Source organism: Callorhinchus milii, unplaced genomic scaffold, assembly GCF_018977255.1.
Source record: "Callorhinchus milii isolate IMCB2004 unplaced genomic scaffold, IMCB_Cmil_1.0 Scaffold2, whole genome shotgun sequence".
Classification (NCBI taxonomy): Eukaryota; Metazoa; Chordata; class Chondrichthyes; order Chimaeriformes; family Callorhinchidae; genus Callorhinchus; species Callorhinchus milii.
This window is the reverse complement of record NW_024704743.1, coordinates 55,050,565-55,066,522: the sequence shown is the minus strand read 5'-3', so window position 1 is coordinate 55,066,522 and position 15,958 is coordinate 55,050,565. Positions and strand designations below refer to the sequence as shown.

The window sequence follows — 15,958 nt, the reverse complement described above, 5'->3', positions numbered from 1 at the left end:
TTTGAATATCGGAACTGTTAACATAGGCAAAATTTTGCCACCTGGACCAAAGAGTTTCTCAGACATTTTCAGCAATGCTTACAATACAGGAAGAATCCATACCAGTGACACCACTGAACATTTTTATAGTTTATCCAAATCATATTGCAGATTATTCCTTAATCCCCGCATTCCACAAGGTCTGTCTGTGTTGCCATTACTGAACAATGACAGCATTGAAAGGAAGTAAAAAAAAATCAACTTTCCCTTAGCAGCATGAATTTCGCATTCTCATTGAAGCTCTTGTTTTCAGTCCAGCTGATGACTTGATCTCACTGGTTGTTAAATGGCAATGATTGGGTATGTTTGGAAATTTAGCCAACCTAACTTTAAGCTCTCCCAGATCAGGTAACCAGGGTTTGTCCCTCCGGGGAGAGAGTGCACACTCCATACCAGTCAAGCAGAGACTTGTGCATATGTAGACCTCTCAATCTAGTTGGGGATTTTTAAACATGGTGATGGGTTTCCACGGGTGTCAAAGCACCTGACCCCCCCAAATCGGCTGTCAAGTTTACACTGGGTTCAGTGTGCTGCAGAATCCACCATCTCAAAGGGGCGGTGGGATTCAGCTTCATTCAGTAATAATTTACTCTCAGATCAGACTGCTCAATTCCAATTTATGCTGTGAATTTTTTTTGCCACAAGTCATTGTTTCTGTTGTGGTGAATCACTAGAGGTTTAAGGCATTTCTGTACAATAAACCTTCTCTAGCCCTCCCACCTCTCTGTCTTCCCTCACCCCAACCCACCCCTCCGCCATGCTCGGGCCCCAGCACCTGACTGTTCAGCGCTTTGGGACATCCTCCTGACGTGAAAGGCGCTCTATAAATGTAATTTTGTTGTCTAGAGACAAAGTCCAAACATATTCTTATTTAAAACTACAGGAGTAAAAGACTGCTGCCCCATTTAGCTACTACTAGAAATAGGTAATATTAAGGAATTATAATTTTAAAAATTTGCATTTGATATAGCGCCTTTCACTTTGGGAGAATGGCCCAAGCACTTCACAGGATATTGTGTAAACTGGAGTGACTGTTTTGCTGGCAAACACAGCAGGCAAGTGGTGCATAGCAATGTCCCACAATCAGCTATAAAGTGACTGACAATTATTTTGGGGGGATTGTTGACCAGGGCACCAGGAGAAACTCCCTTCTCTTTCGAATAGTGCCATGGGATCTTCATCGTCCACCTGAACAGCCAGAAGTTTAAAGTTTAAAATCTCATCTGTAGGACTGCTCCAACAATGCTGCACACCCCCAGCACTTCACTGAAGTGTCAGCCAACACGATACAAGTCATGACGTGGAGCTTGAACCCACAACCTTCTGACTGAGCCAAACTAACACAATAATATGTGCAACAAAAAAAAATTGCATTTTGTTTCAGGCCCATGCGAGAAACTGTGATTGAAGCAAGTAGGTGCAATCAATTGTATTTAAGAGAAGTCGTGATGTGTAAATGAGGGACAGGGAAATATGAAGATTGGGTGGGGGTCATGTGAAGTATAAACGCCGGCACGGACTAGTTAGGTCGAACGGCCTGTTTTCATGCCGTGTTATTGTGTAACTATGTATGTATGAAATTCCAGTTCTGCAATACTGTGGAGGGATTTATTTTAAAATACGTTACTGTAGCTTCACATTGACAAACATAAGTGGTAGTGCCTGAATGAGCTGCCTGTTTGTAATAATTCAGTCAGAACACTAATATTTTAAACCTCTTTCTAGGCAGTCGAAAGAATTCAGTCTGTGATGTTGCGCAAATAGGGAATGCAGCAGCATGTTTCTGGCAGCTCAGAAAGATTACTGAACTTCACCGGGAAACAGTACAGTCAAGAAAAAGACTGAGGCTTAGTGAAGAACGTTTTACATTTGCCGGTGGCTTCTGTTTGTGTTATCCATCCTGCGTGACAGTGTGATGTATAATACTTGGGCAATATTCCCGATTGAAGTCTACAAACTACTTTTGTTTGCTGTCAGAAAGATTTCATTCTCAATTGGTGATGCGTTGAATCACATGCAGAACTGAACTTGCTTGTAATTTTAATTTGAAGTAACTATTTCAGGCTTGTTACCATCCGCATCATTATCTTTATGGATGATGCTTGTATTTTAATTGTTTTTATTTATAAAATACAATTTACATTTTACATGGTACCTTTCATGTTGGAAGGATGTCTCAATGAGCTTCACAAAGCTGACTGGGGTGACCACGCACCTGAGCTGGGGTGAGCTGAAAGTTGACCAAAAATGCAGACAAAGTGAAGGTCTTACGGAGTGCTTCAAAAGTGGGGAGGGAGAGGTCGAGGCAAGAGGACTCTAGGATGGAATTCCAGAGAACAAGGGCACAAAAGTTGAAAATTCATCCACTGATGGTGAGGTACATCCAGGCAGGGCGAAACCTTGGGCAAGTTTCCTTTCTCCACACGCCTAATAATAATCCCTCCAAAACAAAAAACGATAATAAATTGGTCATTTTCAATCCACGACTGTTTGTGAGACACTACTGTGCGCAATTGGCTGCCGCGTTTCGCCCACCAATATACAGTCAATTCACTTTACAGTCTATCCAGTGAAGCGCTTTGAGACGTTGAGAAGACGTGAAAAGCGCTATATCAAATGCAAGGATTATTATTATTATTATTACATCAGCGGGGGCAGGCCGCTTCTCCTTTCTGAGCAAAGGTAGTGGCAAGATTGATAGGATTGCAGATGGCCACAGAGAATGTGGCAAGGGAGAACTTCTCAAAAGTTCTCAGTAAATTATCCTAAAATGCTTCCATTTAAACCTTCTTATGAGGTAGAATTGAATGAAAATGTAAATATGTAACTTTTTACAAAGAAAGCTTAACATGGGTTTATCTGAGAATACATTTTCTTGCACGGTCTAAAATTATAATTTCCTACAGATAAATATATACTTTATGCATCTGTTTTGAATGTAATTTTATTGTTCAACAATCGCTCCGGTTATTTTACTGGAAGCAATTAGCTCAAATGGAAAGTCACCAAAAATATTTGCAGTCCTATAGGAAAATTCCTGTATGCTGGTTCATACGAATTTAGGGTCTGAAAATTTATTTTGTATTCTTTCTCTCTCTCTGGTGATGATCCTCTTCACTGATCAGTGCAGAATCATCCTTCAGTCTCTCATTTTGCAGTTATTTTTGCTCTTTGCCCCCCTCTTCAAAATAAAAATAATCCTTGTATGGCTATTTTCCATCTTCCTTTTTGGGGGATTTAATTTTTTTTCTCCTCTCTGGTTTTACTTACTTCCACTGGCACTTTCACTTCCACATATCACAAAAACCAAACTCCATCAAAATTTGAATGAACCCTTTTGTTCTACAAATAAAGATTGTCGTATGATACTTTAAGGATAACTGTACAGAAAGCACCAATTGATCTGCAAAGTGGCCTAGCTGCAAATCTTTTTTGCTCCTAGGAAAAATAAATACGGTTGTGTAATTATGCCTCAACTCGTATGGCTCTTTGATTAAAACAATGGTGGACAACCTTTATAGTTGGCCAACAAAATACATTATCTTGATTGAATATTTCTCAATTTATGGCATACATCAAGAAATAGTGGGCCACAGATTGGTCACCAACGGTTCAAACTATTTTTCTTTAAAAATCTGGGGCCAGAATTCAAGGTACTGCATTCCTAAACACATTTCTTCCTTCTCATCAGTGATAACAACAATAACGACAATAAATTGCATTTAAATAGCACTTTTTACGTCGGGAGGAAGTTCCCAAGGTGCTGGAAATTATATAATGTAATACATTTAAGAATAAACAAATTTTGATCCACTCCATAATTTCCTTAAACAACACTTTCAACTAGTGTGGATCTGAGCAACTCAAACCAAAGAAGTCCCAGTTTCAATCTGTAATCCATGCTGAACCAATTGATCGTCACCTGAGGGGCATTAAATAGGTTGTGCTAAGTGAATTTCTCCTGGTGTCCTGGCAACCGTGAGTAAAATTGGTCATTCATTTCATAGCTGTCCACGTAGAAAATACAGTCATTTCACTTTATAGTAAATAAAGCACTATGAGATGCCTATTGAAGTGAAACATAGAATGTCAAATGCAAGTATTATTATAATTTAAATTGGCTTCAAAACTTGTAGGTCATGGGAAGTTAAAATCAACCATTGTTCTACACATGATTGCTATCATCATTTCCCCACTCCCAACCCTTAGCAACTCTTTCTATTTGAACTCATTTACAAATGCTAATAGGTTCTCAAGTTATTAGCAGATTATAACATTGGAAGGATGAGTGAGTTTCCTCAAAGAATGCTAGAATTCTGGGACAGATGTGAGAATTATAAATATAATAATAATAATCCTTGCATTTGATATAGCGTTTTTCATGTGTTCTAGACGTCTCAAAGCGCTTCATTGTTGCTGAAGTTGTGTCATTAGTGATCTGATGACCCAGAATTTGGCCGTATTTTTAGCTCCCGAAAAGCCATCTTGCTGTGCAAGTGCACAGTGAATGCGAATGTGCTGACAGGCGATCAGGCCCCATTGAAGATCAGATTGGGGTTTTACGGACCCCAAGTACTGTTATAATGGAGCTCGATCGTATTTTTTTCGTCATGTCCTGTGAGTGTACTCCTAATTTAATAGTCAAACATGTAGTGGTTCGGGTCTATGATGAGAATTAATGAGTTAAACTGGCTGTCAGACTTGGCATACTGCACTTCAAGCATGTGAAAGAATGGTATAAGTTTTGGGGGACAAGTAGACAAGTCTGTAAGATTAAAAACTAAACTTGTTACAGTTTTAACTAAAACCTTTAATGTGGTTTTAGGAGGACTGTTCTGTCCAAGTTTCAAATTAAGGTGGCTTAGCCACCAAGATCTGAAGCCAACAACACTCTTAGTGCAAAGATGAGAGCCAGGGGTGTGATTGTTCTATTTAGGAAATTAAAATCACCAAAAAATCATGCATTCAAATGAATCAAATGGATGTGAGCTGTGAAAAATAAGCCTAATCACAATCAGTTCTGAATGGCTTAAGATTCTAGCTGCCTGCCACAAACCTGGAAACCATTAAATGAGAGACCAGGGAAGATAAAGTGACTGCCACATAAGACATTAAGTGACCATGGATTGGGGGGGTTGGTTGGGGAGGGAGAATGATGGCTGAGAAAGAACCCTCTCTCACCATCCACCACCACGATACACAAGCTGTCAAAGCAATTTTAGATTGCAAAATGGTCTGTGGCTGATCTTAAACCAATCTTTGTCAAACTTGTTTGTATACTGGACAGACAGTGGGCACCAGTGGTTAACCAGCGACTAAGCCACTGAATGATAACAGCTGGATTCCTCACTTTGTTAATTATTCTGCAAATTGAGCTACAAAATACATTTTGCTTAAATATGTATTCGCTGTGCAATTTCAAATCATTTTGCTTTAAAAGATTGAGATAGAAAATTTAATCTGGGCACTTGGTTTAATGTTAGTTTACTCTTAGACTTTCTGAGTATCGATCTGGAGGTGGTAGAAATGTTTTTCTTTTATTTTTGCAGAATAGGAGCTATAAATCTTCAAAAAAAGATATTGGAGCAGTGGTTAGTTGTAACTTAATACAAGGTATAGATGGTGTTTTAAAAGGCTTCCATTGTGGTTAATAACGTCTTGTGATTTTTTTTGGGGTGGAGCATGTCTATTTTAAGAAATAACCTACTGTTTATAAAACCTTGACAATGTGGCTATGGACATGATCTAAACACTGACTACAGACGAACTAACATGACTGATAGTACGAAAAATGTGCACCACAGAGAGATGCCTTTTAGAAATAATCTCTTAAGTGTTTCTGAGGAACATAAAGGAGATTAAAATTTCTGTTATAACATGGTATTATGGGTCCAACAGGTATTAGGGTTCCGCAAAATACAACGGTCGGTGTTCCTGCTTCTGGCTGTCAGGATGACGTTGGGGTCACATTCAGCTTCTGGTGGATTCCTGCATGCCGGGCGGGCACAAGTGTAGGAAGCCAGCCATTTTGCTAGATGTGTACAGCAATTTCGGTAACCACGTGTACATAGGACACCCGTAACATTAGCGGGTTGGTGCTCCAAGGAGGCTGGGAGGCCTGTTATAATAATAATAATAATAATACTTGCATTTGATACAGTGCCTTATCATGTCTTTGAGACATCTCAAAGCGCTTCACAGGATGATACTGTAAGGGGATTGATTGTGTATTTTGTGGGTGAAATGTGGCAGCCAATTGGCCACAACAATGTCCCACAAACAGTCGTGGATTGAGTGACCAATTTTTTTTAAGGAATTATTACCCCTGAAAAGCGATCCACCAATCGATTAACATCTGGGTTCCTACTTACTGCTCGGTAAACAGAGGCGTGTGGAGTAAAGAAACTTGCCCAACATTTCGCCCTGCCGGGAATCAAACCCATGTCTCTCGTTAAGAGGCGAGTGCTCTAACCACTGAGCTACAGGACTGCACAGGCTCATCTGGTGTGTGGTGATGCTTATTTGTTCTCTCTTATAAGCAATTATGATTTGCTTTTGGACTGATGTGTTCACAGCTGTTTTGGTTGACGAGTTTTCTGACAAATAAGTCTACCCAATCCAAAAAAAAAGCAAGTGGTATAAATGAAACAAAAGTGAAATTATTTTATTTACAATGTATTTTGCATGTGTCACATTTTAACATGCTATCTTTTTATTTGTTCTTCCTAGTCTGATATTATCCATCAGAGTGTCTTTGAACTGATCCACACAGAGGATAGAGGTGAATTCCGTCGGCAGATTCACTGGGCTCTGAATCCTGCCCCGACCCCTGACTCAGGCCAACTCGTGCAAGGTGAGTGAGTCTCTTTGATATTCCAACTTAATTAAAGAGGCTTCAAAAAAGTGCATTTCATTTGTTTACCAATATCCAACATAATGACACTCAAATAGACATGGTGAAAATTATGGGGGGACTTTGAAGGGACAGCAAAAGAGAGAGGGAAAGTCAGAGAGAGATGCACACAACCACTATAACAACTTGCATTTACATTGCGCTCTTCATGTAGGGTAGCATCTCAGAGTGCTTAACATTGTCAGAGCTTGACGCTGAGCTGGAGAGAGGGCGCAGGTGGACGGAGGCATAGACCAAGAGGAAGGTCTTCAGCTGTGATCTGAAGACAGACAAAAGAGGCAAGGCAAAGGGATTGAGGCAGTGTGTTCCATAGTTTCAAGGCATAGTGGCTGTACGCATAGCCGGCGTTGGTGGAGGGGACGAGGGACGTGCGAGAGGCTGAAGTCAGTGCATGTGGCAGGTAATGCCGTGGAGGGTAAGCACGTCGCAGCTAATAGTCTCAAAATCCCATTTGCCCTGCCAAGAGCTCTCGAAACCCAATGTACTAGCCTCTGGTTTGTGTACATGTATGTTTACATTCTCTAAATCGTTTTTTAACTGGTTGCTCCAGAATGTCCTCATTTAAATCATGTTCAACTCCTATCTTTATGATATCGCCAAAATACATTATCTCACATTGATTAAGTTAAATTAAATTACATTTGCCATACTTGGCACCTAGTCACCAAATCTATCAATATGAATAGCTTTCTTTTGAGTCACCCTGAATCAGAAGGATGTAGGGTCAATAGTAATCTTTCCATTTGGTATAGCCACCTTTTCACATTGGAAGGAGGTCTCAAAGTGCTTCACGGGAATTAGTGGGAAATGGACTGACTGTATTTGTACGCAAATGCGGCAGCACAATGATGCACAGCAATGACCTGGGACGATAGAAAATTGCGGAAATGTTTGCCCAAAAATGCAGGGAGAATTGCCGGTTTTCCAGGAAATTGCAGGGCTGTTTTTGCCAAATTTTGCAGAAAATTACAGGGAGTTGATTGATGCTATTGAGGTACATTTTACCACCAACCTACATTTTTTCACTTTATTGATAAAAACTAAACAGAAGAATATAACACATATTAGATTGTTGCAAAAAAATTTATTACGTCTTTAACATAAACCGGGTGGCCTTTTTTAGTGGGGGGGAACATCAGCGAATCTACAGGAGCTCACCACCTCCTGCTTCTCAGGGACAGCACTATACACAGACCCAGAGAGAGACACACACTCAGAGACTCAGAGAGAAACACACTCACAGACACAGAGAGAGACACATTCTTAGAGAGAGACACACGCACATTCATAGACACGGAGATATACACACACACAGGTAGAGAGAGAGACATACACTCACAAACACAAAGAGACAGACACTCATAAACACAGAGAGAGATACACACATAACACTCACAATTACAGAGCGACAGACACTCACAAATACAAAGACAATCACAACAGCGGGGCCTCCAAATGAAACCAATTTGCTGCTAGTGCCGCGGATGCGGTTCCAGAGAGGCTCCGCCCACAGTGACCTCAGGTAACCAGCAAGCGGCCCGCGGGCCAGAAACTACATTTATTATAGCAGGTTTGTAATGGAGGAGGTATTTATAATGGATTCAGGCAAAAAAGTGCGGCCGCAAGTTTCTATTGGCCCAGGCGATGATGCACAAACAGCCATGGAATGAGTGTCCAATTGAATAGTGCCATAGGATCTTTTAACGTACAACTGAACAGGCAGACTGGACGGCATCTCCACAATGCAACACAACCCCAGCACTGTGTTGGAGTGTAAACTCAGACTTTGTGAGTTCAAGTCTTAATGTGGAATTTGAATCCACATCCTTCTGAATCAGTAGCGAGGGTGCTGCCACTGAGCCAAGCTGACACCTCAAGCCCCATGTCGGGACTGGATCTCATAGACAACATAGCTGTTACTCCGTTGCAGTGCTGGGAGTGTGCGACATAATTGGAGGTGCCTTCTTCAGATGAGACGTTAATCCAAACACCCTTCTGCGTGTTCAGTTGGACATAAGAAATGCTAGACGAAAAAAGATCAAGTTAGTTCGCCTTCCACCTTCCTGGCGATCGTATGCACATATGTCCCAAACTATCTACGTATTATATCCCATAATGTTATTTCCTAAAAGAAAACTATCCTCGAAAGAATCAAGAGTTTTTGCTTCAACCTGCTTCACTGTTTGCTCACTGAAATAGTGTTTGTGTAGATTCGTTCTGAATTTACACCCCTTCAATTGCAGGCCATGTCCTCTAGTTCTACTATTCTGGAGAAGTTGAAACAGTCTGTCATGATCTATATTGTCGGGCCCCTTTAGAATCTTAAAGACCACAATCATGTCGCCTCTCAATCTTTTATTTTCCAGTGTGGTCATGCCCAATTTACTTAGTCACTCCTCATAGTCCAGACCTTCCATTCCCTCAATCATTTTGGTTGCCCTTCTCTCTATCTTCTCGATTTCTCCCATTTCCTTTTTGTACTGTGGAGACCAGAACTGTAGACAGTACTCTTAAGTATGGTCTCACCAATGATTTAAACAGTGTCAGGATTACCTCAATATTTCGGCTTGCTATTGATCTTTTGATACATCCCAACATCTGGATTGCTTTACTCACTGACACAGAGCATTGTTGAGAGAGCTTCAGTTTATTGTCAATCAGGACTCCCAGGACCTTTACATTTTCCATGCATATTATTGTCCTTCCATTCAAATAATAGTCCCTTTCAGTATTTTTTTGTTCCCATGTGAAGTACTGTACATTTCTCCATAATGAATTTCATCTGCCACTGATCTGCCCAGACATAAAGAGCTGAAAAAGAGAAGGGAGATTCTCCTTGTGTTCTGGCCAACAATTCCCTCAAATAAAATTGGTCATTTACTTCATGGACGTTTGCAGGACACTGCTGTGCGTAAATTGGCTGCCGTGTACAAAATACACAATCACTCCACTTTCCAGTGTATCCTGTGAAGGACTTTGAGATGACCTCTTGTTGTGAAAGGCTCTATATGTATATCCTGTAAGGATTATTATTATTTTAGTTCCTGAGTATTTTATATTACTGCTTGTTAGTCTGTATTTCCTGGTGATGTGCTCGTCTCAACAGGATAATATGTATTATCTTCCACTCCTGTGGTACAGCTATTGTGTGTGGAGCTCCTCAAAAATAATAACCAAAGCCTTATCTATTTTTATATTCATTTTCTGCTCAAGGTGTAGGTATGTGTTTAATTCATGGAGTAGCTCCATAGCACATGCTGAATTGACCTCTCCATATAGTTTGAATTACTGGCTAAAATAATCCTGGAGTTATCTTCAATCTTCACACTGATCCTCTGTATTTCTGCCCCATTTATCTTTTAAAGGAGAACATAAACACATTCTACAACAAATATAGCAACAAGAGAGATGCAAATAATTTTCTTGAACATTCTCTTTGCTAATATTCAAGTTTATTTTTGTCTACCAATTTATTTGACGTCTCGTTTTTGATTTACTTGAATCTTTGCACAGCTCAGCTTGGCTTTACAGCTCTGCTTGCTTTGACTCTTTTGCAAATGGGCAAAATCCCAATATAAGGTCAGGAATATGGTTCCAATAATAAAATCTTCAATGTGGCCAAAATATTTGGTTTTAATTAAAATGGCATGTCAGTCTTTAAAGGGATGCAGTTTTAAATTTACACTTTTACATGATTAATAATAATTCTTGCAATTGATATAGCATCTTTTATGTAGGGAAGATGCCTCAAAGCGCTTCACAAGATTGGCAGTAAAATGTAGTGACTACTTGTAGGCAGAGACGCCAGACAGTTAATTATGAAAAGTCTTCCAACACTTTTTGTATAATTATTTGATGAGATAAAATACCTGAAAAAGTATTTAAAGCCTCTGTGCACTGAACAGGGTATGTGGGCAGACAAAAATTTGTTAATGACACTCTTTCCTTGATCAGCAGAAATGCTTCTCTGAATGTTTTTTGCACATTTTTAAGTAGTGATAACATTTTGTCATCTGTGTGACCTGACTCTCAGCTGTGCAATGAAGATGCTTAGCAGTTGCTTTAACTACCATATTTGCCTAATGGTGAAAAAAAGTTTACTGTTGTATTTCCATCAATCTCTCTGTACTTTCTTTTCTCACCCCGTTGCTAACCTCCTTTTGAAACCATAGATTGAGTTGGAATTTTTGGTGAATTGAAACTAGTGTCTGCTCCTTTTTTTGTTTGTCAGTCGGGTGACTAACACATGAGGAAGTCCATACCCACCCTTAAGAGTTTCCAAACCAGACAGAGTTCCAATGTATTCCACTTACACTTGGAAATTCCCATGTCTAGAATGGAATGTGCACTCAATCCCCAGAGGGAAGCCCCCTATTTGCCTAATTCTGGGGAATGTTAAGCACAGGTTGTCAAAAGCTGAGATTTAGGGACACCAGTTGGACTACTGCTGGAGTAGTCCTTTTCTCTCATAATAGTAAAATAATGTTCATCTGTTACTTATTTTGGTGCAAAGTAGTAAATAGTACCGTTACAGAATGTTTAGCAATCCTCATGTTGGAATATATGTAGTCTTGACCTTGGTGTTTGTGTGGAGGAGTGGGGAACTGGCTCCTTATTTAGCTGATGATTGAGTACTTTTGTTGTGGGATGGTTAAACACACAGCTGTTTGATTTATTTTTAAACTACCAATGGCTTCCAGTAAAGTCATTCTGCTGGAGTTGTTCTCAAGTACATGAAATAAATCTCATATTCCACATAAGTGAGACAACTGCCATATTCTGCATTCTCAGCTGAATGGGATTGTATTGATGCATTTTTGTGTGTGTTACCAGTATTCTGCATTATACATACATTTGTCTGTGCTGCCTGTCAGCCTGGTTTAGTTGGAAACACTCTTGCCTCTGAGTCAGAAAGTTGTTGGTTAAAGCCCCACATCGGGACGCGGAACCCAAATAGTCTATCCTGACATTCTAATGCATTGCTGGGGTGTGCTGTATTGTACAGCGGTGCCGTTCTTTGGGATGGGGCATTACACCGAGGTCCACCTGCCTGTCGAAGTGGCCGATAAAGAGAAGGGAGTTGCTCCCAGTGTCCTGGCCAACAACTCCCCAAATGAAATTAGTCATTCACTGCATTGCTGTTTGTGGAACATTACTGAGTGTATGTTGGCTGCCACGTTCGCTCACAACTTGCACACAGTCACATCACTTTAGTGTAAATCCTGTGAAGTGCTTTGAGGCATCTCGACGATGTGATGAGGCACTATACCAAACGCAAGGATAGTTATTACAAATTCCGGCATTGCTTGCCAAATAACTTGTAAGTCAGGTTTATATCTTTATTAACTTTTCAGCGAACAGTTTTAGTGGTTTGGACTATGGATGCAGTGTAAACTAAGGAATAGTTTCTATATTCAACTCCCTGCTTGTCGGCCTTCCCAACTCTTCCCTCCACAAGCTGCAGGTCATCCAGAACTCTGCAGCTCGCGTCTTTTCCCACACCAGGCTCCATAATCCTATCACCTGGCTCCACTGGCTCCCCATCCCTCAGGATCAAATTAAAAATTTTCATCCTCGCGTTCAGGGTCCTCCATGGCCTTACCTCCTTCTATCTCTGTGACCTGCTAGCCCCATATCAAACTGTCCGCTCCCTCTGCTCAGCAGGCCAACCCCACCATCGGTGGTTGGGCTTCAACTTCTCTGCCCCCACCCTTTGGAATTCCATCCCGCATTTCCTTCTCCTCGCTCCTTCCTTTGCCTCCTTCAAGGCATGTCTCAAAATCCTCCTGCTTGACCATGCCTTCGGCCACCCTCCTACCCTCCCTGCCCCCCACGCTCTCTGAATGTGATCTCAGTGGAGCAATTCGGAGCAGGAAACCTCATTTGTACTTAATCATTTTGTCATTCTCATTAAGGAGAGTTTTATGTATTTGATCATCTAAAGTTTTTAAGGGGTCAGACTTCAGATGATATGAATTCACACGGCAGTGATGCAAATCAATTTCCTGGTGGAATCACCTCCTCCAAAGTGTTTTTAACCAGAAAATCAGTTTGTGATCAATCATATCAGGGAGGAGTTACAAAGCAATTTTTCACATTGATTAAACATGATTTTTACAACAGAACACAAAATGTGCAGTATTAATAGGACACCCATTGGGTCACAGGCTATAGTAGAAGATCAGCTTACGCAGTCTAGCTAAAGTGGTATTGGGTGACCTGAAGCTTGCTATGTTTATTTCATTTAGCCAGCAGCTGTTATTAAAAGGTGCAATTGTATAAGCAAGTTTCCTTTAGAGTAAGGCATAATTCAGAAGGATTCCAAAATAAAGGTCTTTATATACTCTGGAGTCCTGAACGGTATTGATTGAGCTTCACGCTAAACTTGTATTGGAATGCCACAGAGCACTAGATTAGATTTGTTTTGGAGTTCAGCAATTCAGTTAATGTGGCTTGCATGATTTACCATGAGTGAGTGCACTAACCCATTTAGGTATTGTGTCCTTGTATGGATGCTGGGCTACATGAATTACTGCAGGAGCCTTAGCTGACTATCTTACTCTTACAACCGCAAAACCTTTTTTTCCCCCAAAAAGAAGTCTCTTTATCATCATCTTCACTGATTTTATCCATTATTGTGGTGTATAACTGTTCTAAGACGTGGTAATCATCCACATTATTTTCCTTCCAGTAGGCATTATCCACTTTACTTTGTCAAGCTTATAAGAAAATGGAAAATCAATCCTAAAATATTGTTACTATTTTCAGTCAAGATGGCAGCAGTCTGCAACTTGTGGGCTTTTTTCGTAAACAGTCATTAAATGAAAAATGCCGTACAGTTTGCTGAATGCTTGGATGGTAAATACTATAATTTTTTAAAGTGCTGGAGTAAGTCCATTTTCTAAGCTGTTAACATTGGTGTGTAATGCCTCGAACATTCTGGGCAAACCTAAATTGGTAGTGTTGTAAATCTAAAGCATCATTTTTCTCCCACAATTAGTATTAGCAAAAATAAATAGTACCAACAAACATAAAAAATCAAATCTCCTTTTGAAGTATTTTAAAGGGAATGTTTTCACAATTGTGTTTAAAAGTTTTCCATTTTTAAATGTAATGTTGATTATCCACCCTATAAATCAGTGCCCGTGTTTAAGTTTCAAAGCACGTGCAAAGACCACCTGGTCTAACAGGTAGGGTGGTCCTAGATGGACAAGCAGGGAGAAAGCTTGCCAGACAGTGATATAAATGGCAAGCTATGCAGTTTTAGCTGGTTAGATTCAAGCAGTATCCTAATGCACACACTGGGGTCTCCAAGCCTTCGCTCTTGCCAACCTGCACCTAATACTTTCAGGAATTAGGTAAGCAGGATACTCCTTCCAGGATTGGAGAGATTGTGTATTCTGCTGTGCGCAATTGGCTGCCACGTTCGCCCACAAATATACAGTCAATTCACTTTACAGTGTGTTCTGTGAAGCGCTTTGGGACATCCTCCCGACGTGAAAAGCGCTATATCAAATGCAAGGATTATTATTATTATTATTATTATTATTATTATTCCATTCCAACAATTCATCTCTGGAATTTCCAAGTGTAGGTGAGATGCATGGAATTCTCAGTTTGATATGAATACTCTTAAGCATGGTGATGGGTTTCCGCATGTCAGATACCCAACTGACCCCAAAAGATATGGTCTTGAGTGAGTTTTGTGGGTTTTGACTGAACTTTTGTCGGTCAGAAAACTAAGTGCTCCTGAAAATGCTGCTTCTAAGACAAGCAATTACTTTAATTGAATGTTGCTTCTAGGTTTTAAAGAAGACAATTTGGGATATGTAACACCAAGCAACTTTGCTGAATTGCATTTGCTTTCTAGTTCAATGCTGATCTTAGTGACAGCCTAATGGTGATGGTTACATCGAATGTTAGGAAGGAGGGCCATCAACCATTAAACAAAATGACCTCTGAGCACATTAATAATAATAATAATAATCCTTGCATTTGATATAGCGCTTTTCACGTCGGGAGGACGTCCCAAAGAGCTTCACAGAACACACTGTAAAGTGAATTGACTGTATATTTGTGGGCGAACGCGGCAGCCAATTGCGCACAGCAATGTCCCACAAACAGTCGTAGATTGAAAATGACCAATTTAATTATTGTTTTTGGTTTTTTGGAGGGATTATTATTGGTTTGTTCTCTGCATGTCCAAGGATAGGCTCATTGTCACACGAGGGAAAATAACACAAGTGCAAAATAGCTTGATGTGCTCAACAAACAAAGTTATTGTGACCAGCCCAAGCAACCTGTAGCACTTTCAGATTTGACACTTGGCACTTTCAGATTTTTTTGCTAACCCAAAGGTCCTTTCATTATTTGGAAGGATAAAAAGAGTGGAAGGTCTCTCATCTCTAACACTGTGTTTTGTCCAATCAAAATATTTAAAGGCTGATTCAATCAGAGAGCGTGCTCAACAATGAGGTCTTTCAAAGTAGTCATATTATTGTGCTCCTGACAATCTACAGTGTTCAATTTTTAGACTCTCCACAATGGAGTTCATAGAGATCAATCGTGAGACAATAGCTGCCTTGGACTGATAGACTTAGAAACTATAGTGTAGATATTCCACCTGGATCTAAATTTACTCTATTTTTGCAGCCTTTCAGAGTGTAGAGAATTTGCAAGTTATTATATACCGTCCTAATTTTGAGCTGGTTTTCTTTAAGATTCTTCTCAGAACTACAGGAAAACAGCTTCAAAGTTGAGACTGAATCAGGACTCTCCAAAATGATGAGTTAATAAAGTAAATCTGAAATTTCTCTAGACACGTTTTAGATTGATCTATATTGAAGATTGAGTCTCTCTCTTAACTAATGCTTCTGCACTGTGTCTCATATCCTAAACTTTACTAAAAGTCTTTTGTTGTTTTTTATTATGTACAGTGTGAAACCTTGTATCCTTGCGTTTTCCATTTTAAAAAATTTGACCAAATAATAACACATCAACAGTGCC

General features: G+C 40.0%; 1 protein-coding gene across 2 annotated transcripts in view; it reads left to right on the top strand.

The window, feature by feature from the left end:
• ahr1a (aryl hydrocarbon receptor 1a) overlaps window positions 1–15,958 on the top strand; it is a 144,807-nt gene that overhangs the window by 113,758 nt on the left and 15,091 nt on the right. For both annotated transcript variants that reach the window (XM_042332144.1, XM_007899700.2), the window contains exon 5: window positions 6,769–6,892. In XM_042332144.1, coding sequence (XP_042188078.1) covers window positions 6,769–6,892 — 124 coding nt within the window. The remainder of the gene's footprint in view (window positions 1–6,768; window positions 6,893–15,958) is intronic.